The 26,938-nt window shown below is 42.0% G+C and overlaps 1 protein-coding gene across 8 annotated transcripts in view; it reads left to right on the forward strand.

Annotated features, from left to right (window-relative positions):
- The window catches only part of SMYD3 (SET and MYND domain containing 3), a 698,417-nt gene that overhangs the window by 328,857 nt on the left and 342,622 nt on the right, over nt 1-26,938 (forward strand). Inside the window, exon 1 of one of the 8 annotated variants that reach the window (XM_073899896.1) lies at nt 20,756-20,774. The exons of the other annotated variants lie outside the window; for them this stretch is intronic. Within the exon in view, the coding sequence (XP_073755997.1) occupies nt 20,763-20,774 (12 nt within the window). The 5' untranslated portion in view covers nt 20,756-20,762. Of the gene's footprint in view, nt 1-20,755; nt 20,775-26,938 lie in introns of those variants that run through there. 8 annotated transcript variants of the gene reach the window in all.

Raw genomic sequence — 26,938 nt, forward strand, 5'->3', positions numbered from 1 at the left:
GAGTGGCTAATGTCGGGGTGCCCAGGTTCTTTTAGCTCAAGAGTGGTTCAGTCGGTTAAGTGTCTGCCTTCGGCTCAGGTCATGATCCCGGGGTCCTGGGATTGAGTCCCGCATTGGGCTCCTTGCTCAGCGGGGAGTCTGCTTCTCCTTCTCCCTCTGCCTGCCGCTCCCCCAGCTTGTGCTTTCTCTCCTGCTGTCTCTCTGTCAAATGAATAAATAAAATCTTAAAAAAAAAAAAAGAAAGAAGAGTGACTAATGTCAACACCTCAAGGGAAGAGCCAGCATTTACTAGTATCACAGACAAAAGGCAATTATTCTCATTGCTTTGAAAATGTTTTCCTGCTGCTGATAGTTAGATTGTCTATGTCATTTTTGCTTTAAGGAACAAAATATTGTTTTCTCCTTACAGTATCAGTTCAATTTTAAATGGTGTGCTGTTGTTATTGCTGTTATTTTGATGTTTTCTCTCTCTGCCAAGGGCTCTGGAGAGGCAAATATGGCCCTGAAGTGTGGTGCCCTTTTTGGATCTGGGGCAATGGCAGGAAGTAGGAATTGTCTTCATACACTGGTCCTCAGCATCGTGGTTGACTGAGACGGATTCTGTTTACTGATCTTCAGTTTTGCACCTCCAAATTGTCCTATACAAAGTCAGAATTGTCTTGGGGTTCCTGGTAAGGAGGCTCATGTTGGGGCCTGGAGGAGGCCTTGAAATGAAAAGGAGGGTACTGGAACGGAATAAAAAATGATCTCCTTAGTGCTTTTGTGGAACTTTAGCTCAGATTGGAAGACTTGTTTCCCTTTTCCTAGTTGCTTTTGAATAAGTATCCACTCTGAAGAGGACCTTGGAAGGTGTAGGAACTTGGATCAATACAAATAGCTTTTCACAGAGAACTCCTTTAAGGTAGGAAACTCTTTGGAATAAATCACATATTTTGAAAAAGGCTTCTATTCTGTGTTTTATACGGTATAGTACATTTGGAATCATGGTTAATTTTACTTGTTTCATTTACAATGTATTTAAAAACCCTCCTCAATGAGTGGTTGGTAATTGGGTGATTGACATATTCTCCCACTTGACAATCACACATGCCAGTAAATTGCCCTCTGTTTTCCAGGAGTATTGCCAATAAATTTTTGAAACTTTCCCTCGCAAATGTTATTGAGCAAAATTGTAAGGGACCGAAGGATACTTTATTTCCACAAATTGAGTGAATGCTCATGTTGGAATGCCCTGTCTTCCTTCATAAATGAATTCCAGATTGGTGATGGAAAGTATGGTTCAACTTGAGTAGTAAGGAATATTTAAAGTGTTTTAATCTTGGGTGGTGAGGGAGTTTTAAAGGTTAGGTTACCTCTACAGTGTAAAGGTTACTTGTAGACGAAAAGTAACCTTTGTTTGTTTGTTTGGGTAATTGTTAAGGCAAATCTCAAAGACGAAAGCAATTATTCTACTTGACTGGTAAACTCTCAGGGATACTTTTTGTTTGGTTTTGTTTTATTTGCTATATCATTAGGAAAATCCAAAATTTATTTTCATAATTTATGTAGAAATCATCTTGAAACCTAACTTTAATTTTTGATACAACAAAGGGATAGTTCCCCTGTCACAAAATACCGTGAGATAGTATTTTGTACACAAATATAATTTTATGAATATAATGTTTATGTCTGTATCACCAATAATCTCTATTTCATGGAGGCAAGCTACTCCATGAGCTATACTTTTGTTTTGTTCCTCTAAGCCCATTTTTTTAAAATTCTTTTTTTTTAAGATTTTATTTATTTTTTTGTCAGAGAAAGAGAGAGAGAGAGCACAAACAGGGGGAGCGGCAGGCAGAGGGAGAAGCAGGCTCCCTGCTGAGCAGGGAGCCAGATGTGGAACTTGATCCCAGGACCGTGGGATCATGACCTGAGCCTAAGGCAGACGCTTAACTGAGCCACCCAGGCATCCCTCTAAGCCCATTTTTAAATTGAATTATAATTTATAAAATGTATACATTTAGGTAGACTTTTGATGACATGTGAATATTGATAGATGTTCATGTAACACACACTCCCATCAGTCTGTAAATATTTCCATGAACTTAGAAAGGATTATAATATTTTAATTTATAATATTATAGTATTCCTAATTTTAAGAGTAGCAGAGAAGCTTGGCTTAGTTATCAGAGAAAACCTCTCTTCACTTTATTAGGCACTTACCAGGTGCAAGTATAATGGAGAAAGACAGATGTTTTATAACGAACAATTTAATAATTGCTGAGACTCTGTTCTGTGCAAGGTGCTTCTTTAGCTCCTAGAATAGATCTCTCTCAAGTATAAGGTGTTCACAAGTGACAACACTTATTCCACCCAAAAACAAAAGTATAATTAAAGTAAAATCTTAGGCAAAGGCAAATCAGGCAAATTAAAACTAAAAGAGGAACGCCTGGGTGGCTCAGTAGGTTAAGCATCTGACTTCAGCTCAGGTCATGATCTCGGGGTCCTGGCGTAGAGCCCTGTGTCAGGCTCTGTGCTCAACAGGGAGTCAGCTTGTCTCTCTGCCCATTCCCCTGCTCTTGCTCTCTCCCCCCACCCCTCTTGCTCTCTCTCTCTCAAATAAACAAATAAAAATATAAAAAAAAAACTAAAAGAAAGGGATATCAATATCAGTGTCATGTAAATAGGTAAAATTTTCAGGTAAAAAGCATTAAATGAAATCAACTTTATATCTTTCATAAAAGATGTACAACTTTTTTTTTTCTTAAGTTATCCTTGAAACATTTACCAAATTGATTCTTGGGTGGAGATAGGCATCAAGGGTTTCAACTCCACCCATTGCTTGGGAACTAAAAAACTTTAACTCTTGGACCAAAGTGGAAATAGAAACTTTTTAGAAAATAAAAATACAGAATCTGATAAAACTAATAGAAAGCAAAAAATTGTACTCAGGAACTCATAACTTTAAAATAGTGATTCCTATGTCGTAATAGAAGATTTCCTGGGGCACCTGGGTGGAACAGTCAGTTAAGTGTCCGCCTCTTGGTTTTGGCTCAGGTCATGATCTCAGGGTTGTGGATCCAGCCCCACATCAGGTTCCCTGCTCAGCTTGAGATTCTCTCTCCTTCTTCCTCTACCCCTCCTACTCGTGCTCTCTCTCTCTCAAATAAATAATCTTAAAAAAATAAAAAAAATTTCCTGTTTATAAAAAGAAAATATAAGAGAGTGATTTGGAAAATAGCATATATTTTGCATACAGAAGCGCTGAGAAGTCTTGCAGGAATGTAGAGACTTCAAATACAACAAAGAAAATACAAAGAGATTTACAAACATTAAACAATATAGGAGATTAATTGCAAAGGCATACTGTGTTCACAGATGATAAAACCTAAGCATCGTAAACATGATGGCCTTTCCAAACTAAATGGTTTTTGAGGCATTGTCCCAGATATTAGTGATCATTTGGAAGAATGAATAGACAACAGAGTGTACCGTACAATACACAGAGAATCCACAAAAAAGTACAGTTAGTCTATAAAATATAGGGAAAAAATTAACCTTACTAATCAGAGTCAAAGAAAGGCAAAGAGTCAGATGCCATTTGGCAGAAATTAATAAGAATTGTTAATGTTCAAATGTTAGTAAGAATTTAGTAAGGCAGGCACTCTCATATTACTACTGTTGTGTAAATTGATTCATATTTTGGGACAAAGCAAAATTTTAAGATTTTTTATTTATTAATTTGAGAAAGAGAGAGAACAGAGTGAGCAAGAACATGAGTGGGAGGGAGAGGCAGAGGGAGAGGGAGAAACAGGTCCCCTGCTGAGCAGGGAGCCCAATGCAGGACCATCCCAGGACCTTGATGGGATCATGACCTCAGCTGAAGGTGGACTCTTCACCAGCTGAGCTACCCGGGTGCCCTTGGACAAAACAAATTTAGAAGTATTTATTAAGAGTCTAAAATTACTCATAATGTTTCTTGTCTGGTGAAATTTGTAATTGTACTTTTTTTTTTTTAAGTAGCAAAGAAAGAAAAGTTCAGCAATGTGGAAGTGGTTAAATAAGTTATAAGTAAAAGTACAGAGAAGTTACATGCAGCCATTAAGCACTTTTAATAATATGGGAAAATAATCATTGTGTGTTATACTTCAATGATATGTGTATAACATCATTCTGATATTTTCGGTAGGTGAAGAAGTCACAGTATGTTAAATTCCTAGTTTTAAGATAATGCAAAATAGGGACGCCTGGCTGGCTCAGTTGGTTAAGCATCTGCCCTCGGCTCAGGTCATGATTGCAGGGTCCTGGGATCCAGTCCCGCATCGGGCTCCTTGCTTAGTGGGGAGCCTGCTTCTCTCTGCCTGCCGCTCTCCCTGCTTGTGCTCTCGCTCTCTCGCTCTCTCTCTGGCAAATAAATAAAATCTTAAAAAAAAGATAATGCAAAATATATTATTTAGGTCTTGCCTTTGATAGGAAATACAAAAAAAAAAAACATTCCTTTTCTCAAGTCATAGTATATCAGGTTCCCTGTTTTTCTCCCCTATAGTATTCTATGATTTCTATGTTTTCTGTATTGGCCAGAAAGCAAAAAAAAAGCATTATACTTCTCAAAATCAAGCTACAGCAAATTTTAGTTGTCATTAAAGTTGGAAATCAAAATTATTTCTGTAATCTGTGAAAATGAGCTTATAGGTACATTTTATTATTTTATTTTTTAATTAAACATTTTTTTTTAAAGATTTTATTGATTTGACAGAGAGAGAGACAGGAAGAGAGGGAACACAAGTAGGGAGAGTGGGAGAGGGAGAAGCAGGCTTCCCGCTGAGCAAGGAGCCCGATGCGGAGCTGGATCCCAGGACCCTGGGATCATGACCTGAGCCGAAGGCAGATGCTTAACGACTGAGCCACCCAGGCTCCCCTTACAGGTACATTTTAGACCTGAAATTTCTTGCTGTCTTTTTTTTTTTTTTTTAAGATTTTATTTATTAGACAGAGAGAGACACAGCGAGAGAGGGAACACAAGCAGAGGGAGAGGGAGAAGCAGGCTTCCCGCTGAGCAGGGAGCCTGACGCGGAGCTTGATCCCAGGACCCTGGGATCATGACCTGAGCCGAAGGCAGACGCTTAATGACTGAGCCACCCAGGCACCCTTGCTGTGTCTTTAGACCTGGAACTCAAATCTGGGACTCATAGTGCTGTGCATTATATTACTCTGCCTCTTAAACTCCTTCTTTAACTGTGATCTGGAACAAGAAAGAACATTTCGATGACTAATCCAGGACTTATTTCCGTTTATTTCCTTTTCCAGGAACGTGATTTTTTTTTTTAAGACTAAGTTCACTTAAGCTTGCCCATTTCATATATCATATTATTTTATGTCTTCCAAAGAAAGTAAGTTCTGTTGTTTGTTTGTTTGCTCTATAACAGACTTTACATGTCTCTATGTGATAAATTAACTTTGGCGTTTTTCCTTTTGATTTACTAATTTCTGACCACTTCTTCCGTCCATTCTGTCCATTCAGTCCACTATTGAGAATAAACATGAACTTGCCCATGACTCCAGTTCCTTGGCATCAGTTCTTTGCAGAGCTCATGGATTACTAATTCCATTTAATTCGTATGTCAAGGTTTAATTTTGCTGGGTTTGAGGAAGGACACCTAAGCTTTTAGGAAACCCAAGCTCCCTAACGAATTCAAGAGAAGAGAGGATTTCATTCCTTTTTAAATCAATGCAAAATGACAGGAAACCCGAGTATATTATAAATTGGAAATTTAATTGGGCCTGAGTGTGTAGTAGTTGATATTCAACCTCTACTTTGGAAGAGCCTTAATCTTTCAAGAATAGGATAGAATTGGAGCACAGAAGCCTTTGTACATTGACACTGGATTGATATCATATGTTAGTCTGAACGCTGCTTTCTTAATGCTGTGCGAAGCGTGATGGCAGCAAGGTAGACTTGGTAGAACCATATCTATGATTTTTGGGCCAAGTGGTTCACCTGCTTGACATGATTCCTCTGGATGCAATTGGATTTTTTCTGTATACAGAAAGGAGAGCGTCTCGATACTTCTCAACCACATACAATGATTTATTATCCTCAGTCACAGTGATAGATAGGCATTTCAAAGAAATCACAATTATAAAATATAGCAGCCTGCAAACTTTCTTCATCTTTTTTCATTCTAAGGAATGTCTGATGGGGCAGAAGATTTGGTCCCTGGTTTAGTATTTGTATCACCAAACTTCCTTCACAGATGTGAGTTCTGCCTTGTAGCCACAGTGTAAGAATGTTTTACCTATGTTGTTAAAAAGATATCAAGAACAATGTGTTAAGTACTGCTTTTTATTATTTTGAGATCAGACTTAACATGGAGGCAAAATACTGTGAATTGTTCCTTGAAGTTCCTTTTCCTTTTGCTGGATCTGGCAGAGAGATTCATCCATGTCTCCTGTCTCTATGGGAATACATACATAATTTTATGGAGGTGCTTTCTCTACAAACTTTTTGATTTTAGAAACATTTTATAGCTCTTACTTTTTTGTCAGACACTGCTGTAAGCATATTATATTGATTAAATTATTTACTGCACCACACATCCATGAAGTTTACTATTAATACCTCCCATTTTACAGATGAAGAGCTTGTGGCTCAGGGAGGTAAGTTTGTCAAGCAACTAAGTTGCAGACTGAAACCACTCAGTCTGGCTTCAGAGTGTAACCCCTCAACCACCACTCTGTTAACATCTTGCTTTGGTGTTGTCTCCTTGAAGGATGGTGTTCAGAGAGGAGTCTCAGAGTGCCTTGCTTAAAAAGGTCTGAAAGACAAACAACCCAATTTAAAAAATGGGCAAAGGGTATAAGTAGACATTTCTCTGGAGAAGTATACAGTTGGCCAAGGAATACACAAAAAGGTGCTTGACATCATTAGTCATCAGGGAAATGCAAATCACAACCATAGTGAGGTACTACTTAACATTCACTAGGATGACTATAATAAAAAAAGAAGAAGAAAAAACGTGTTGACAAGGATGTGAGAAATTAGACCCCTTGAACATTGCTGGTGGGGATGTCGAAAACAGTTCATCAAAAAATTAAACATAGAATTACCATATGACTAAGTCATTCTATTGTTAGATGTACAGTTGACCGTTGAACAACAAGGGTTTGAACTGCCTGAGTCTACTTACATGTGGATTTTTTTTTAAGTACGGTACTGTAGATAATATTTTCTCTCATAAATTTAACATTCTTTTCTTTAGCTTACTCTTTTGTAAGAATGCGGTATATATTGTACATGTAACATACAAAATGTGTTAATTGACTGTTTATGTTATCAGTAAGGCTTCTGGTTAATAGTCGGCCAATCATAGTTAAGTTTTTGGGGAGTCAAAAGTCATACATGGATTTTCGATTGTGCCCCCTGGCGGGGGATGTTGGCTCCCCTACCACCTGTGTTATTCAAGGATCAACTATATACCCAAAGAATTGAAAACCAATACTTAATGAATACATGGGCACATGTGTTCACAGCAGTACTGTTCACAATAGTCAAAAGGTAGAAACAGCCCCAGAGTTCATTAATGGATGAGTAGATAAGCCAACTGTGCCATAGCCATGCAATGGAATATTATTCAGCCATAAAAAGGAATGAGTAGTGATACAAGCCACAACATGCAAGAATTTTGAATACATGCTAAATGTAAGAAGATAAATACAAAAGACCACATTTTATGTTCCATTTATACAAAATATTGAAAATAGACCAATTTATAGAGTCAGAATTCAAATTAGTGGTTGAGGGAAGGGGAAATGGGGAGCAACTGGTTGATGGCTATAGGGTTTCCTTCTGAGGCTATGAAAATGTTTTGGACTAGGTAGAGGTGGTGGTTGTACAACACTGTGAATGCACTAAATGGTACGGAATTGTTCATTTCATTTATTGTATTTATTTACTTATTTTGTTAGCAAAAGAGAGAGAATGCTCACGAATGGGGGTTGAAGGGTCAGAGGGAAAGGGAGAATCTTAAACAGGCTCCACATTCAGCCAGGAGCTCGATTCAGGGCTGGAACTCACGACGCTGAGATCATGACCTGAGGTGAAATCAAGGGTTGGACACTTAACCAACTGAGCCATCCAGGCGCCTCTGAATTGTTCATTTTAAGGTTCATTTTAATGTGGATTTCACCTCAATACAAAATTAAAAAAAATAGATAAAATGGCTAAGATATCCCTCATCCCCTCACCTACAGTTACTGGCTTCCTAGTGGCTTTTAGGGAGCCCACACTCACATCCCATGTGGCAGAGAGCAATTCGGTGAACACCAGCATCAGCAGACATCACGTTGGGTATTTAACAAGTAGACATGGTTCCTGGACTAGGAATCTGCCAGCTCCAAGAATCAGCAGAACAGAGGGACAGACAAAATATAAAGGCTCTGTGTTGATTGAACAGATACTCAGTAAATAAAGGGCTTACGTTTTGGGTAAGCAGAGGGATAACGTGTCTTTTCACACGGAGAGTCCTGAGCAGGGAGTTGCCAGGCTTGCCCACATGTTCGGGCAGTGTTGTGTTCTCTGTCTTCTGGTTAGGGTTGGTTCCGTCACGTATCCTGGAACTGCTGATTCAGGTGAGGGAAAGAGCCCTTTACACATCTGTACCTTTTCTCTTTGTGCCTACAAAGGGGACATACCAGTGTGTGGCCCTGTGGCACCTGCACCCAGAAAATTCTTCCAGTTCTGCACAGGCCTTTGATGATCTCGGGTTCTTTTCTAAGGCGGCCAGAAGCTTTAAATGGACACTGGATTCATCTCTAGTCTCTCAGAGGAGCTGAAAAAAAAAAATAGATAGTACTTTCTTTTAACAAAATAAAAGGAAAGCTTGGGACACAGTGAGGTGGAGCAGTTTCCCCTTAAGTCGGGTGACTGGGGTGTGGGTCATGGAGGCTGAACCTTGTTGCCTGGGATTCCTCAACTCTCGATTCAGATGGATGTACACAGATGCCTTTGCTTTTCTACAGTCCTCTGAGGTTACTGAACTGGGTGATTTGACAATGTCTGCATTTGCAGGGTTTCCCCCAGGCTTGAAGTGATACACGGAAATGTTTACTTAAAGATGTGTGAATCGCTGTGCTACCCAGGTATTTCTTCACTGTCTAGTTGCACAATTTTATATATTCCTGGGTGAAGTACATTCAGTGATCAGACATACCTACCTTCCCGCCCCAATCCACCCACTTACTTTTAGCAGCTATCAGCTAACCTAACCCAAAATACCTGTTACCAGGCTCTGGGGGCCTCTTCCATTTGCACTGAAACTTGCCTGAGAATGTTCCTGGCCTGTGGCCATTAGGTAGGAGATTCTTCGAACTTTTAATTTTCCACTGTCCCCACCCCAGCTTTGCCTCCACCCCATTCCCGTTCCCACCCCAGCCTTACACCCCATCCTAGCCCTGCTCCCTCCCAGCTCTGCTCCCCACCCCACTCCTGTTCCCCACCCCAGCCTTACACCCCATCCTAGCCCTGCTCCCTCCCAGCTCTGCTCCCCATCCCACTCCTGTTCCCCACCCCAGCTGTGCTTCCCCATCTCAGCCCTCTTCCCCACCCCACTCTGCCCTCAGCAACATCTTTCTTCTTTTTGTCTCTTAATACTCAGTGGAAAGAGTGTCTCCTCCTGCTTTCTAGATCCCATTCTCTTTTGTTAGGGGACTCACTCCACCCTTAGTGTCTCTTTTCAGCTTTTAAATGTGGTTAAGTCTGTTTTATTGGGGGAAGGGAAGGAAAAAAATAAGAATTCCTCTGCCAGACCTCTTTCTCTGTTTATCTTTGCATCTTCTCTTTTCTCTCAGTCAATACTGTGGAAATGTCCACTCTTGAAGTCTGCACTTCCTTCTCGTTGGTGCGTCTGCTCACGTGGTCTGCTCTTCAGGTCCATAATTCCATCAGAACTGCTCTGGTCTTCATGTGGCCAAATCCTGAGATACTGGCTCCTCGTCGAACTTTACTCTGTGGCTGTGCCTGGACTGTGGCGACTGCCTTTTCTGAACACTTGGCTTGGGTGCTGAGCCCTGGCCTCAGCGACACCATACTCTCCCCCGGGTCTTCCTATACCACCACCTGCCATATTTGTGAGCTCCTTTTCCCTCTTCCTTCATTCCCTACACCCTCTCAGGACGACCTCACTAATTCCCACGGATTCATTTACCATCTGTATGTGACTGATTCCCACATTTGGCTTATGTTTTAATTACCATAGTACACTCCCAGCAACTAGTCCAGAACCTGGTGTGCATCACGCATCTGGTCTGTTGTGAGTAAATGAATGGACTGATGGATAGACATTTTTCTGAAAGCACTGATCACTCTCCAGAAGATGCTATTGTTATTATCATTCATCACTTGTTTACAAGAATATAAACTTCACATGAGTAGAGACATTGTCCCCTGCAAGGACAGTGCATCTGTTCATGGCAGGTCCTTACTTAAGATGAGCAGGTGAATGAGCAGGTCCCCCAGGAACATTCTGATGCCAGGAACAGCTCTTCTGTGGGCCTGGCTTCCTTTGTTACTAACTTTTTCCCCATCCATGTGCTCTCCCCCAGGACATCCCTGGGAATTAGGGATATGGAACTCATTTCCCCCCAGTCCCACCAGTGCTTCTCCTGCATATGCTAAGTAGCAAGTTAGAATCTTTTCTAAGAGGGGCGCCTGGGTGGCTCAGTTGGTTAAGCGACTGCCTTCGGCTCAGGTCATGATCCCGGAGTCCCAGGATCAAGTCCCACATCGGACTCCCTGCTCAGCGGGGAGTCTGCTTCTCCCTCTGACCCTCTTCCCTCTCGTGCTCTGTCTCTCATTCTCTCGTTCTCAAATAAATAAATAAAATCTTTAAAAAAAAAAAAAAGAATCTTTTCTAAGAAATCTTCTCCCCCCAGCTCCCGCCTTGGTTTTGCTCCAGAAAGAGGAAAGGATTATGCATAACAGTCTTGGCTCCCTGGGGCCAGCCCTGGTAGCACTTGAAAATGTCAGCTCTCCAAGGCAATCCCTCACTCATGAGAGCTGCCTTATTTTTATACCCTCCTCCTTCAAGCCCTTTTCAAAGGGACCTGTTGGGAGAAAGCAGCTCAACACTTTGTGCACATTTTACCCTGGTATGAGCTGACTGTGCCAGGGTGGGAGGAGGGGGGAGACCCAGTGCAGAACTTAGACTGTAACTCCCTACAGCGCCTTCTCTCCTGAGCATTACTTTTGTTAGGGGGATCCGCTTCTTTGGACTTCTGCTGGTTTGGTTTCTGCCTTGGAGGTTCTGATTTTCCTTGGACCTGTCAGCTATCCTGTGCCCTGAGGTCCCAAGGTGTGGCTGAACAGGATTTCCTTCAGCCCCGCCCCATACTGCAGGAGCTCGCGCAGTTGTGTACCCTGGGACCCCCAGCATTCAGGTCTCGAAAGTATTTTCTGTCCATTTCACCATCATTTGTGATTGTTGGTTTTTTGTTTTTGTTCTTGTTTTATTTTAGTTGCACTTGTTCCTTTATTATAAAGTGACAGCAGCTAAATTTATTTATCAAGATGCTTACATGTTCCCTTTTAAAGAGCATCAGAATTAATAAACATTGAACAGAGAAAGCTAATCTGAATTTGTGTTTTTACGAAGAGCACTCTAATTAAACACAGGCTAAAAACAGATCAGCCAGACTCTGCCTCTTGTAGTATCTAATCTTTTTCCCAGTCTAGTGGCCCAAGACCTGATTGCCTTTATTTCCAAGTTCAGAGGGATACAGGTAAACAAAGATTGGAATGGCATTGTAGGGAATATGTATAAGCCTATAAAATACAGATATAAATTGGTTAAAGAGCAATAAAACTTCTTTCTAGTTCATGAATGCTTAGCAGCATTATAAAGACATGAGCATATTGTCATATTCCAGTGAGCTCAGCCTTACCACTTGATATGCATAATTATTTTCAAGGTCGTTTCTTTTTATAAAATCAGGGCGAGCTGGAAAATGTCAAGCAGCCCACAACTATAGAGTGAACTCTGTTTTCATTGTCATTTTATAGTCACTTATGTTGTGGTTTTGAGTTTCCAAGTTATGACTAGTCATTGAGTATAGAAGTCACAATAATTTATAATATTAGGAACATGGCACCCATTATTTCTCTAACTATGCATGTTCCAAAGATCTTTTCAAATGAAAGAATGGCAAAAAGTAATTGATGTGTTCTGGGAGTATGAATATTTAAAGGATCAGGTTAACAATACGGATGAAGGTGATTGTGCAATAGGTATCTACAATAAAATAAATGTAATTGAGGCATACAGCTGAAGGGATTACGTACTTAGCCCCTAAGCCATGTAAGATATATATTAAGTAAGCTCCTTGCACCCTAACATTTCCACAGAAAATAACTTTTCCTTGGGTGAAGTTGATACCTGGTAACATAATGTCTTCAGTAAAAGTTGTAATTGTAACACTCATGTGGTAAGGCTAAGCTGTTCACAACATAGGTATATGGTATAGTTCATGTCTTTTTATGGGAATCCTGATATGCCAGGAATCTCTCTACAGCTGGAATAACCCTCATACTTTATTGTGTTTGAGAGTTTGAGGTGATTCTTAACTAGGCATCCTAAGTGAGAAATCTGATCCCAAGATTCAGATTTTTGCTGCCACCAGCTATTGGGAAGTGCTAGTTATTTTGTCGCAATGGCTGAAAACAAAGGACTACTCTTGTAAATGTGGATTCAGAGGTAACGCAAACAAAAATTCCAGATCTTCATAAACAGGAGATGAGAACTTAAAATGACTCAACGTCATGCTCAGCCATTCCATTAGTTTAAAAAGAATTAACGTTCCTCAGGTGGCAGTTGTGTTCAGATAGGTTGGCTACAATCTTCAGAAATAACTTGTCTGTGTGGCTTCAGCCCGGGCTGTCCCTGAGTCAGTTCCAAGTGTCACTGTGCCAGGCTCTGACAGACTTATTCCCCAGAGTCCCCCTTGCCCTCTTGATGCTTATTCCATCAGCTTCACCTTAGTCCGGAGTGTTCTCTTGGAGTAGTGGAGGTAAGACTTGTCCTTCATTTAGCCAACCCTTGGACATACTTATTCCTCAGTTGGCAGTCATTTCTGTGAGATGCCTCCTCCTCGGTGGTCATTTCTGTGGAGATGCCTCCTCCTCAGTTGGCGGTCATTTCTGTGGAGATGCTTCCGCCTCAGTTGGCGGCCATTTTTGTGGAGAGGCTTCTTCCTCAGCTGGTGATTGTTTCTGTGTAGCATTGCTTCACTCTCATGCTGCCTCCTCACTTCAGAAACATTGCTTTCACGGATGTAGCCTGTCCTCTGACAGAGTCACCGAGGAAAAACTAACTTAGCTCCGCCAGCCTGACACATTGCAGCTTGGTTCTACTTCCCTCACTCGCGCTGGGAGCTTCCAGGTCCTCCACACCGTCCTCTGCTCTGTTCCTGAAACTCTCCAGGCTCCTTCAGGCTGCCCACAGGCTTCTATCTCTCTTTGTAATACTCATCTTCTCACACTTCCCTAACCAACACACACACACACACACACACACACACACACACACACGCACACTAGGAGTTTCTGGCAAACTCCTACTTCCAAAGGGAGCCTACCCTAACCCGTATACATTCATGCTGACAAACCTTCCTCCAGTCCCTGAGTCCCTCACCCAGACTAGATTAGGTCCCCCTATGAAACTGTTACCCTCTCTGTAATACCCTGTCATTTTCCATCACAAAGCACTTATCACAACTGTTATATTTTAGGTGTTTATTCATTGGTGGAATTCCACTAGGATAGGAGTAATGTCATTTTTGTCCATTAGTGAATTTCCAGAGTTTAGCACCGTGCTTCATGGATGAAGCACATAATGTATATTTGTTGAATGAAAGAATATTAGCTTTTCACAATCAGCGTTCATATTCTTTGTTTGAAGGCTGCTGTTGGCTTAACTGGGTGAGAGTAACATGAGGGTCTGGGTAGAGTCCAGAAGAGTTATAGCTATGTGTTGAAGGAAAGATCAAGATGTGGGAAGACATATTCCGGCCTGATAGTCATTTGAAATATCTCTTCTTGGGCAGATCTGTGTTTGATTATCTTTTTAGGCTTTGGATTCAAAGCTTTGAGGTTATAGATTTATTGTCAAGAATTTATGGAATAATTGCTACATTGTAGGCACAGTGCTGGGCTCTGTGGACGCGTGTTGGGGAGACAGTCGTCAGTCAGTCGGACTGGAGCCCGTTGTGCTGGGATAGAGGATTCTTGGCTTGGCAGGGAGCAGAAAGGAGGCCAGCTGAATCGCATGTGGAGGCGAGGGAGGCTTCTGGAAGCCATGATGCCTGAATGACTCTTTGAAGTCCTCCTAGCAGATAGTTTTGTGAGAGCAGATGTGGCGTGGAAGAGAGCACAGCTGTGTGAAGGCGGGGAGAGTCTTAACAGCGTGGCACACAGCGGCTCCTAAAACCGGCTCTCTTACTAGGGCTCAGGGCCGCAAGGCAAGACTGGGCTGGAGGCAGGGGCCAGTCACAAACATTTTATCAACACAGGGGAATTTGAAGTTCACAGGGAAAGCCACTGGGCCCCAGAGAAGAGGCATCTTGGGGGTCCCCTGGCAGCTGCATTTGCCTTTGCAAGCGACTCTGCTTGGAGGGGCTGGGTGTGGGGGTGCTGAGGAGTGAAGGGAGGGAAGAGGTCCCCTAAAACAATTGCTGCAGCGTTGGACTGGTCAGGTATTTTCTTTGTCTTGGCATGCAGGGCCATACCGATGAGGGTGATAGAGTTGGCAAACAGCCCCGCCTTCAGTCTGCCTCTACCCTCCAGAACACCAGAGGAGCTCTGTTGGCCCTCCCAGGATTCTTTTAGACTCATCATCCCCTTTTAATTTGCCCAGATTTTAAAATAATGGCGTGCTCCTGGGCATGACCTCTGAGCCTGTCCCATTGCCTGCCCACTGGAGTCAGCTGGGGGGTGCTCACCCACTGCTGTCTCTGCCCTCAGATGGGAACTGGGACATGCTGGAATCATCCGAGATACCAGGGGAGGTTAGGCCACAGCCACCCTCTGTAGCTCACTGCCTTCTACATTTGCTTTGGCCTCTTTATTCTCTGATTCTTCGGGAAACTCATTTACCTTTACTTCATTATGCAGAGCAATTTAACTCTCAAACATCCTTAGGCTCTGGGCCCACCTTTGCAAATCCAGAAGCTCATTAATGTTTCCCAGCGTCGAAGAACTGGCAGGGGCTTTGAAATTTCTGCCTTCTTTTCTTCTTCCCCAGGTATCTCAGAGTGAAAAGCAGCGGTGTAGAGATTTATTTTCCTGCTAATATGAGTTTCACACCTCCACACCTCAATATCAGAAAGAGATAGTCAGTTTCAATTTTCAGAATTTTTTTCCCTTCTCATGCATATTAGATAGGTAAAGAATCACATGGAAAGCCCTCTATCTGGAATTCCAAATAAATGAAAATATTAAAAAAATAAAGAAGCACTTCTCTGAAGTGTTAGTGAATAGGAGAGCAGGTAATGACAAGAACGGATCTGGAAGAATGAATTCTGTCAGTTCGTTATTCAGCGGCATATTGTTGAAGTGGAGAAATGAAGGCAGCGGGATTGGGAGCATGAATTTAAGAGTCACATCAACGTGGGTTATAACTGTGACTCCTCTCCCTCCTAACTTTGTGAATCTGGGCAAGTCACTTAACCCAAGCGCTTGCTTCCTTATTTGTAAAATAAAGGTAGTCCCTGCTCCGGGAGCTTGTGGGGGAGATTTCAGTGAGGTATGAAAAGTGCTTGTCCATTTCACCATATCTAGGACCTAGGGAGTCCTTGGTACGAGTGGCTCTCGTCTCACTAACTGAATTCCGGGGCTGTGTTTGTTCTCTGTGTCCTGACACTCGGAACAGGCTGGTCTTCTGTTTTATAAGCCAAACCTGTTGTCATGCCAGGGACTTTGCACTTGCCCTTGCCCTGCCTGGAATGCTTTAGCAGACACCACTCGTCAGGCCAACACCCATTTAAGCTTTCTTCCTACTAACAGAATTCTAGGGTTTGGTGGGGGGGCTGCAAAAGGCCAGCTCAAAGCATGCAGCCTTCCAAGCTGCTTTATGGTAGCTGTGGGGCAGTGTTAGAGCAGACATAATTGGGGCTTTATGGACCGGGCTTCTGGAAAAGCTACTGTTTTCTGATCTGGACGGACTGACAAGGCTGGCTGGGGTTTGTGCCCTTCCCATTTCTCCATTCTTGTTCATGAGAATGTGGCATAGAACAGCCCTCTGGGTGAGCAGAAGGGAGAAAGCAGGATACCTGGGTGGCAAAGGAAAGGTTGGGTCTGCCCATGGCTGTGTGGAGCCCCTGTGAGAAAAAGAACCACTTCATGATTAAACCATTTTATTTGGTGTATATTCTGATGTAAGCGGCTGATTTAAGTCTGACTGTTACACGTGTTCTTCCCCTGTCCTTTTTTAAATTAAATCAAATTTTTATGACAGGCTGCTTCTCATTCTCAGAATTCAGTTGAAAATGGTCTTCACGAGGGGATGCCTGGGTGGCTCAGTCTGTGGAGCATCCAGACTCTTGACCTCAGCTCAGGTCTTGATCTCAGGGTTGTGAGTTCAAGCACATAAATAAATAAATATTAGGAAAAAAAAAAAAAAGGAACATGGTCTCCCCAAAGAGGCCTTCTCGGGTCATCCCATCTAAAAGTAGCTCCTTTCACATGCCGGTGACAGCACTGTTTGATTGTCACCCCATTGTTCACATGACCTGAAATAATTATCTTGTCTCTTCACTTCTGGCTCTGTACATCTCACACACTGCTCAGTGCTGTGTCTGCAGTGTCTGATGCAAAGTAGATGCTTAGTAAGTATTTCTTAGATACACATAAAATGTATTATCTAGATTAAAGAGCAACATTTTCGATTTAGTCACTACTAGTTTATTGGTTAAAGAAGAAAATTGAAGCAGAATTCATGGTGTTGGACTGATTAATATATTTGTAGTTACATATTCTGTGCTTTTTTGTATATTTACATAATTCAGATCAGTACATTGAACACTTAGTACTATGTGCTAAGAATTCTAAGCACCTACTAGCTTTTCGTATTTTTCGGTGGTTTGTATAGAATAAAGAAATATAGGGGCGTGTGGGTGGTACAGTCAGTTACGCCTCCGACTTTTGATTTTCAGGTCAGGTCATGATCTCGGGGTCCTAGGATCGAGCCCCGTGTCAGAGTCCACGCCAGACATGTGGTCGCTTGAGATTCTTTCTCTCTCTCTCTCTCTCCCTCTGCCCCTCTTGCTCATGCTCTCTCTCTAAATAAATAAAGAAGTCTTAAAAAAAGTTTAAGAAAAAGGAAACATAAAAAATGTACAACTTACTCTACCTTTACTAGGTATTTCTTAAAAAAACAAAAATAAAGCCAGTTTTCTCTTTTAGCCACTGTATATTTGTTTGTTTATCCTAAAGTGTTTGCTCAAAGTGAACTTTGAAGGGTGTGGTAAACTTTCAAACAGAACTATATTTCTGTCCCAGTAGAAAAAAACGCCCTTTCACATATATCTCGGTGGTTTCGTGTCAAAACGTGCTATTTTGCATGTCAAGACGATCTTCTTTTCTTACTCTGTGTTTCAAAGGATGGCAGTGCACGGGATGAAATTTTAGTGTCAGACACATCATTTAGAAACCAATGGATCTGTGTCATTTTTCATCAATGATGGAGAAAGAGACTTGGGGGAATAATGAGTCTATTTTTACCTGAAAGTAACAGCATTCAGGAGAGGATGTCTTCACTCAGAAATCAGTCATACCCGTGACTGTAGACCAGTGTGGATTTTAATAATTCATTCTGCAACCTGCGTTTCCCCTGGCTCTTTACTTATTTAGAGGTCGATTTATCTCTCGGTTTGTACCTACAACTGTCCATTCAATCTGCCCTGCATAACCAGGGGAGAATAGGCCCGTTTCCTAGAATAATTGAAGCATTTTGGTTTTTTGCAGCCTTCCGCCTGCTGGGAGCTCACTGGCCATATATTTCTTTATAAAGCTCATCTTCCATCTGAACTGTAGGTGCAGATCCTTCATGTGGTGGTTAGAAGCATGTGGTTCTGTGACACCAGATTTTAGAAGACCTGTAATAGATGGCTTGGTTTGCAGATTCTCAAAGCAGTTTGCCTAGGAATTGATGGAGTTTCGCTTGTCTCTTGTGTAACTAACCGCAACACCAGATTGCAGCCGAGGACAGTAAGAGGAAGCCAGCCCTGGAAAAGAAGATAGCTTGTGGCAAGAGGAGACTCTAGTCCCTTAGGACGGGCTAGCCAGGTGAACCAGGGAAGTCCTAGCATTAAAGTAGGCCTTTTGCTTATAACAAAGAAGGTGAGTAAGAGGAGCAGCTAAAGAGGGAATGCCTCTCAGCATCTGTCTCCTTGATGATCTATCAGGAGAGATGATGTCTCAGTGACTGAGAGCCTGTCTTTGGAAAGCTTGGGCTTCTAAGAAAAGGGATTGCTGCTTCTGCCGAAACCAGGCAGCATATCATGGCGAGGCGCGCGGGCCGTGGATGAGGGCTGCCTGCCTGTTTTCTGCTCTTGGGCAGCTGCTGTCTCTGCACCTCAGTTTTCTCACCTGGACACTGTGGTGGCTCTGTAGCCAGAGCTTCCCGAGGAACATTTTGCTGACAGGGCCAAAGCACAAGCTGCAAACAGGCAAAAACGTGTAGTTTGTGAGTCCATGCGGAGGTGGGAGGAGGGGCCAGGAACACCTGTGCACTGTTCAGGCAGTGACGGCGCCTGGGGCTGCCCTTGTCCTCTGTCTCACACCACCTGACTTCTCAGGTTTGCTGACAGAAGCCCTAATAGAAATCCCCTGCTCTTCCCAACAGATGTAAGGCAGAGGCTCCAACTTTGCCTGGTCTTCGTGTGAACTCTTCGACTGTGCTCTCATATCTCCCGTGAGTCCTTTCTCCATGAATGGCGCTCATGTTCAGTCATTTGCCCAGACCAGACACCCGAGTCATTTGAGCCCCCTTGTGCCACCCACCTCCATCATCTGATCAGCCATCAAGTACCTTTTGACCTCCTGTCTTCCTTTTTAGTGTAGCGAATTCCCACATGACCTTCAAATTCAGCTCAAACAAGACCTCTTACAGGGACATGTTCTGTGACTCCTCCCCTTCAGTCTGATTCAGGTGCCCCTTTTCTTTGCTCTCCAAAGCACCTTGTGAATATTCTAGAACACACTTAGAGCACCCTCTGTAAATGTTAATTTAGTTCCTCTACTAGATCCAAAGCTCCTTTGGGCATAAGTTGGGTCTTATTTGACTTTCTATCCCTAATTCTTGGCATGGTGCCTCACAAGATTTTAATGTTTATTGAAGGAGTCAGAGAAATGGGTCTTTGTGAGTTAACTTTGCATCATAACCATGATGTAGAATTTTTTTCATGGGGAAACATGTTTTCATCTTCCAAATAACTTACCATTATAAGCTTTAGAGTCTTTGAAGGTAGTGTTTTACAGGTTCCTTTGTTAAGTTTAGATTCTAAAATCTTTAAACAATTTAATTTTATATACTGGTGAATTGTTTGTCCTCTGCCCTCACCCCAGTGGCGGGATTTATAAAATTCTTTTCATGTTGTTGTTCTGTGTCCTTTCACTTTTTTGTTACCCATTTTTCAAATTTCTGGGACTAATAGGGCTGTCTGATGAAAGGGTGTTATTAGCTAAATTGACTTGAAATGATGAGAAGGCCCAGAAAAGTCTTTCTGCATGTAGTAAACATATAAAAATCAAATTAGGTATTTGAAATTAAGAGCCAAGGCAAAACTCCCAGACGTTAACATTAATTTAAAAAATTCTGTCCTGGGGAGCATGGATGGCTCAGTTGGTGAAGTGTCTGCCTTCAGCTCAGGTCATGATCCCAGGGTCCTGGGATCGAGCCCTTTGTAGAGCCCAGTGTGGGCTCCCTGCTCACCGGGGAGTCTGCTTCACCTTCTCCCTTTACCCCTGCCCCCGCTTGTGCGTGTGCACGCTCTCTCTCTCAAATAAATAAATAAAATCTTGAAAGAAAAAGAAAGAAAGAAAGAGAAAGAAAGAAAGAAAGAAAAGAAAGAAAGATGAATCAGGAGGGTGACTGGCTTCTGCTGTTAAGATCACTTTAACACCACTTGTGAAGCCCTGTAGCCTTAGAGTCCGTACTGGGCCGCTTCCTGCTCAGGGGTGAGGCTTTGAGGGCTAAAGCCCAAATCACTCTGCCTGTATAAACAGATTTCCCACTGGAGCAAAGCATGGCGCCAAATGGGGAACCTTGACTCCTTGATATCTTACTTTGCCAAAGAAGTTGTTGACTGAGTCACTTTTACGTTGTCAGTGGGGACAAATCCAGAGTGGATAGCACAGGGAAGGATCTGGAACCACCGAGACTCAGATGATTTTCATGGAGTCTTTCAGCGAGCTCGGGCTCGGTACCCTATTATATGTTTGGATACAGAGACCAAACGAGGTTGGTATTTGGCTGTTAGTGAACTTGCCGTGTAATGAAGCCACAGAAGGAAGGCGAGAGAATGATCCAACTTGGGAGACTAGCACAAAGTACAACCTCAAGTCTTATGGACTTTGTGTGTACGAGTCATTGGAAACCAAAGCATAGATTTCGTGCTTGTTGCAGTCCCAGTATCTATCATGTAATATTGGGTGTTTCGGCAATGGAGGCACAAGTACGTAGAACTTTTCTGTCAACTTGACTGCGAAGGGTGAAAGACAGTGTAGCTGGAGGTGAATGGGATTAGAGGTAGGTTTTCTTTTACTTTGTTTTAGGATGGAAAATTCAGAGCAGGATTTTAGGCTGAGGGGGAGTCATCAGTGGGAGAGAAAGGGACTGAAGATGAAGTAGAAGTGATGGTTGCGGGAGAACCATGGGGAGTAGAGGCCGGGAGGGAAAATGGAGGACACTGGATGCACAGTTGATCTGAGTTGGGGGAGTGCTGTTCCTCTCAGAAGGGGGAGAAGGTAGGAGACAGGTGCACCTGCTGTTCATGGGTTTGGGTAGAAAGTTGATGGATGGTTCTGTTTTCTCCATGAAATCAGAAGCAAGACCCTCTGCTGAGGGAGCAGAGCACATACAGAAGGTTGGGGCTTGAGCAGAGGTAGAGGGTGAGAGAAACCAGGGGTGGGGGACAGATCTGGACCGTGGGATCCCAGGTTCCATGGTCCCGAGCAGTTACAAGGATAAACTGCACATCATACGTGTGTTAGCTGCACAGGCACAGAGTTCCATGACTTTCTCCTTTAGAGCTTAGAGGTCAGGTGTTCTCACAAATAAAAATAGCAAACATTTCTCCTGTGCTTACTTTGTGCCAGGCACCAGTCACGTGCAGTATCTGCACAACAACGCTATGAAGTAAGCTCCTGTTATTTCCATCCCCATTTTGCAGAGGAGGCTGAAGGGCTAGATGTGCTGGTCAGTGGTGTCTATGGTTAAGCCGCAGGGCAGCTCCAGAGTCTGTACTCCCTGGAACTTTGCTGGTGTAGAGCAGGAGGGGAGTACACAGGAGCACTCTGTGTTGAGGTCTGCCCAGCAGCGAAGGCACAAAGACAAGGAGCAAGGGTTTCGTTGATGCTGATCCTAGAAGGGTGGTCAGGATGCCCCTTGGGTCTGGGTGGGTAGGAATGGGTGTGAAGCTGGGGCGGGGCAGGGCTTAGGGGTCCGGTGTCCTTGGAGAATGGAGCATCCTAGGACTGGACGGACTGCAAGGGGATGCTTATGTAATAGGAGGAAGCTCACAGTGTGTGGGGTGGGGGGGAGGAGGAAGGTTTTTCATCAAAATACATGTTTGGAAGTTTACTTTCCTGAGGTGTCCTATTTTCCTTAAAAGGTGTTGGCCATATTAGGTGTTCTGTTGGGAGCTGTTTTTGACCGCTCAGTCCAGACACATGTTGTTACCTGTAGAAGAAGCACTGCATACCTGATTTCAGGATCCACTCCATCAGAAGAGCAGGGTCAGAGCACAAGTGTCAGTAGGGACGAGCTGTACCCGCATTAATTACATTCTACTGGGGGGTAGAGACCGTAAGCAGTAACACTGCCTCCTGTGGTCTGTAAAGTTATTAAAACTTTTGGGCCTGTAGAGCCCACCCCAACCCCAGGGTGAAACTCCTGAGCCACACTTCATTCATCAGTTATGTATCTGAAGCCTTGCTGGAGGCGCAGAACAGTGAGTTATATGCGTTGTGAGGGGAAATCAACCTGAATGATACAGGCCAAATTAAAACATAAAGACCGTCACTTTACATATGAAGAGACTTGGCTGCTGCCGGAATGAGACTCACTGCAAATAATTGAGGAAACAGGAGAAAACTTCCAAACTGGTTTCATCAGTATTCTCAGTGTGATTCAAGAAAACATGGCATGTATAGCCTATGAATGCACAACAGCACAAAATCCAGAAACTAATAGCAAAAATGCGCACACACGCACACACACACACACACACACACACACTTAACAAGCTATTAATGAAAAAAAAAATGCTTTCTACATAATATAGAGAAAATACAACTCATTTGGGAGGAGCAAAAGAAGGGGCATGTGTTCCTTGATTTGTGTACACAATTGGATTTCACATCACCCCAGGCAAGGTCAGTGTGACTTGGGATTGAGTCATTTCTTGATATCCCGTGGTTATTCTTGGGAGGAGAAAGATGGCCTGTGGTATAACACTGAATCTGCATCTTTTTGGTCTCAGGATCCCTTTATACTCTTCAAAATTACTGAGAACCCAAAAGATACATTTTTAAATGGGTATCTACCGATCTTTGCTATGTTAGAAATTAAAATTGAGAAGTTTAAAATATTTAATTCATTTAAAATAAGAAATCCATTAAATTTTAATATAAATATTTTGGTGAATAATAACTTTTCAAAACAATCACAAATTGCGGAGAAAAACTGGCATTGTATTACAGTTTTGCAAATCTCTTTATTGTATGGCTTCGTAGATGACAAATTATTTCTTATATCTGCTTGTTTGCTCAGTTTTTTGTGATATCATGTAACACGCGGCCTTGGGAAAACTCCTCTGCCCACTCATGATGAGAGTGAAAAGGGCAAATACTATTTCTATACTATTATGAAAATAATTTCTACTTCTCATGTCCTCTGAAAGGGTCTTTGAGGGCTGCTTTGAGACCTGTTGGCATACACAGTAATGTTCTCCAAATAAATCAATAAAAATATTTGCTGTGAGTTCCAGCGTAATTTATCTCTTTGATGATACCCTCAAAGCCTGATCATCAAAATTAAATCTGCTTTCTTTCAAAAGCCTTTATTGAGGAAGTATATTTAATCAAAGAAAATTGTTAAACTGTTCTTTAGAATGAAATGACGCAGACCTAAATGAGAACATTGCCTAAAATGTAGTAAGTGCACAGAAACTTGGTTCCCTTCCTTTTCTTTCTGCTTCTCTCTTACAAGCATCTAGTCTGAGGTGCCATTAGTCTAAAGACACATAACTCTTGCTTTACCGGTTTACTCTAGTTTAGGATGACAGTCGTCCCAAAATGGTTCTTCCCATGCCCTGTCTCTACACATCCAATTATAAGTTCTTCCAGTTGGTTCTGAAAGTCCTTGTGACCCCAGCTGAGTACACTGCTTCCTCCAGTATGTCCATAGACACGCTCTTCTTCCCACTTCTTCAGCATCCTCACCCCTATTCTCCATCCTCAGCTGCCTTTTCTCTTTTCAAGCCGTGGCCTGCCTCCTGGGAGCTTCTCTTCCCCATTGCCCAAGCTCTGTTTGGTTCCTGCTCCAGCATCCACTGGGCTCATCCTTCACCTTAGGTGAGTAGGATTTGCTTCCTAGGCTCCAGAGGATGTAATGCTGCCTCGGGCTCCCAGAAACAATGATTTTAGTAAAGCAAATCTTTATTTATTGTTGTTCCTCCAACGCCCAGCCCACCCAAGGATGTCGACCTCAGACCTGGGGGTCAGGGTGGTCTAGTTTACCTCTTGTTTTTACTCTTCTGGTGTCCCTTGACCAAATATGCAAGCATCTACTTCTTCCCTTGGGGTGACTATTTTCTCCAGAAGATTCTTTGTTCCTCCCACATAAAGATCTTTGGAGTGTAGTCGACTAGAAGGTCAAACATGCCTAAATGTGTCTTTGGGTATAGGCAACATACACTCTTAAAATACCTCCATATAGTGTTGAATATGCTTTTAGTCTTGAAATGGACCTTAAAGATAATTTTTCTTAAATAATCAAGCGTTTATTTATCTAATTAAGTGATGTTTGCCCCCATCTGCTGGTGGAATGGGGCTTATGGGGAAAAGACGAACAAATAATTATTTAGTGTCTACTCATTGCTAGGCCCTAGGCTGGGTGCTCTTCAAGTTATACTTTTCTTTCTTGCAATAATCTTTCGAGGCAGGTTTATTGTCTGCATTTCACAAATGGGAAAACTGAAGCTCAGAATAAAGTAACTTATTCACTGCACTATATTTAAGAAGAAACAGAGCCAGGATTTTAAACTGCTTGGCCTCAAACCCTGTGCTTTTTCTGCTGTGTTATAAAGACTCACTACCTAATAGAAACTCCCTCCTGCATATAGGAGACCATGATGACATAAAAAATGGGGGGTTATGGGACTAACAGTTCCCCTCAAATAATATTTTAGGAGTAATAACTTCTGTAGAATATCATTTCAACCTGGAGCCAAGCTTCTAAACAAGCCTTATTCCTTTGGTATCTTTCAGGATGGTAAACTGGAGGCATTATTTTCGCAAAATCTTCATTTTGGGACAGGCCTCTAGTTGGGGAAATTGCCCTTGAGGCATAATCACAATAACAGGGACAGGAATTTTTTTGGTTCTGTCCTCCTGTGGTCTCTTCCCTATGTCCCCACCTCTGCTGTCTTTGTTGGTTGGGTCAGGCCTTTTTTTTTTCTTGGACAAGCATTCTCAGTTTGTTCCTTCCATGGCTGCAGAGGAGAAATCCTTGGTTGGGGTCTTAGTTTGTCCACATGGGTTATTCTTATGCTTAATGCAGACAGAAACATTAGTATATCTAGAAATAGCAATGTAGTGATAAATCATGTTAACCAGTAGATGTAAAACGTGCTTCACCAGACCTTAGTAGGCCTCCTTAGAAGATGGGGACAGTCTGTTTCCCTTATTCCCGTGAACACTCAGAACAACAGCATTAACAGACTATAGATAGTAAGAAGATAATGGAAGAATTTAGAAAATGACGAACCAGGTAGTTGACCCCTGATTATAAAAGACTTAATTATCAGTTCACTCATTCATTTAATATTTGTATTAATTTTGAAATTTATGCTATATTCCATTATAAATTTGAGGTATACAGAATTTCACACATTTGATGTTCCATATTCTGGACTGGATTTTAATTGGAATTTTGTGGATTGTTGAACATGGCATCATCATTTTATGATAGCTGGATCCAGATTTTGGAGTAATTTGGAGTAAGTGGTTTTAATCACAAACCTGTAGAAAGATGAATAGAGCTCTTCCTCCAAGTTTAATTATAACTACTGCTGTGCTCTTGTTGAAATTAAAGCTGAACCTGACATTGGTGGCTTATTTTTGTTGTTGTTGAAATAATGTGTTCAGCGTGAGTGAGCAATAGTAAAAAACACAAAACCTCAGAATGAGTGAAATGCAATTAACTTCGCTTCACCGAAGTCATTTTTGCTGCTATAGTTACCTGAATACTAATATCTAAGCTTGATGTGTCAGAAGAGTGAGAACGTAATAGCTAAGAAATGTGATATATTTTGAGAAAGAAAGGAGTATTACTATAGGTGTCCTATATGTTGTGCTTTCTTTGGCTAATATTTATTTCTTTGTATTCAAATTGTTTGGGAAAGAACAGATTCTGATGTTTTCTTCTGAGACTTAAAAGATTAAAACATTCGTGTAGCAAATTTGTGTTCATGTTAAAAGTTGCTATGGTATTTTTTTCTTTAGAATCAACCCCAGTGAGATGAGTCAGAAACTAAATTTCTTTTTCTATAGCTGCAGATGAAAAAGAACAGAGAGGTTGAATGGGCTTCCTTATACACAGAAGTGAATGGTTGATTTAGATGAAAAAAAATGTGTTAGGGGCACCTGGCTGGCTCGGTCCATAGAATATTCAACTCTTCGATCTCAGGGGTCGTGAGTTTGAGCCTCACATTGGGCATAGTGTGTACTTTAAAAAAAGGTGTAGAATCACGAATTTTTTAAGATGTGGATTAAATGATAGAGAAATCTTTGGGTTAAATTGTAGACAGAAGGACATCTTTGTATTTCACAAAACTTCACATCTTATATGTGGTATTTTCAAAGACGGTCCTTAGGATATTGGTCTTTATTTGGATGGCACTCAGGATCTGAGGTTAATTTTAATATTCTACTTGGCACATTTTGGATTTTGTCTGCTATAGCAGAAAGTTCCTAAACAGAATAATTTTTTAAACATGATTATATTGGATTAGGGCAATGAACACATTGTTCATCTCAATAATGCTTCCAGCTTTTGAATTCATTAAAATAAAAAAAAGCTTTTCTTTATCTGCCTCATTATTTTTAATACAGCTCTGTCACAGAGCAGACTTAATCCCTTTGTTGGTGAAGATAGTTAAAATTTCTCTTCTGAAAGGAAAAAAAAATCACTTCTAGTTAATCTGATACCTTTATCTTTAAGGTCTTTTGAACGATCTTCATGAAAACAGAACCACAACTAGAATTGGGTACCAGTTGCAGTGAAGAGAGAGATGTGGCACGGGATGGTGGTGGACAGAGTAGAGGCTCAGTGATGTTGACGGATCCTGAATGCAGAATTCGGTCTTCGGTAGCGCTGTGTTTTGGGCAAGAAGTCACTTAACCATCTCTGGTTTCTTTCCCTCTCCCTCCCTCCCTCCCTCCCTCCCTCCCTCCCTCCTTTCCTTCCTT

Source organism: Callorhinus ursinus, unplaced genomic scaffold (assembly GCF_003265705.2).
Source record: "Callorhinus ursinus isolate GAN/ISIS: 27379988/994484 unplaced genomic scaffold, GSC_fseal_2.0 scaffold13, whole genome shotgun sequence".
Classification (NCBI taxonomy): Eukaryota; Metazoa; Chordata; class Mammalia; order Carnivora; family Otariidae; genus Callorhinus; species Callorhinus ursinus.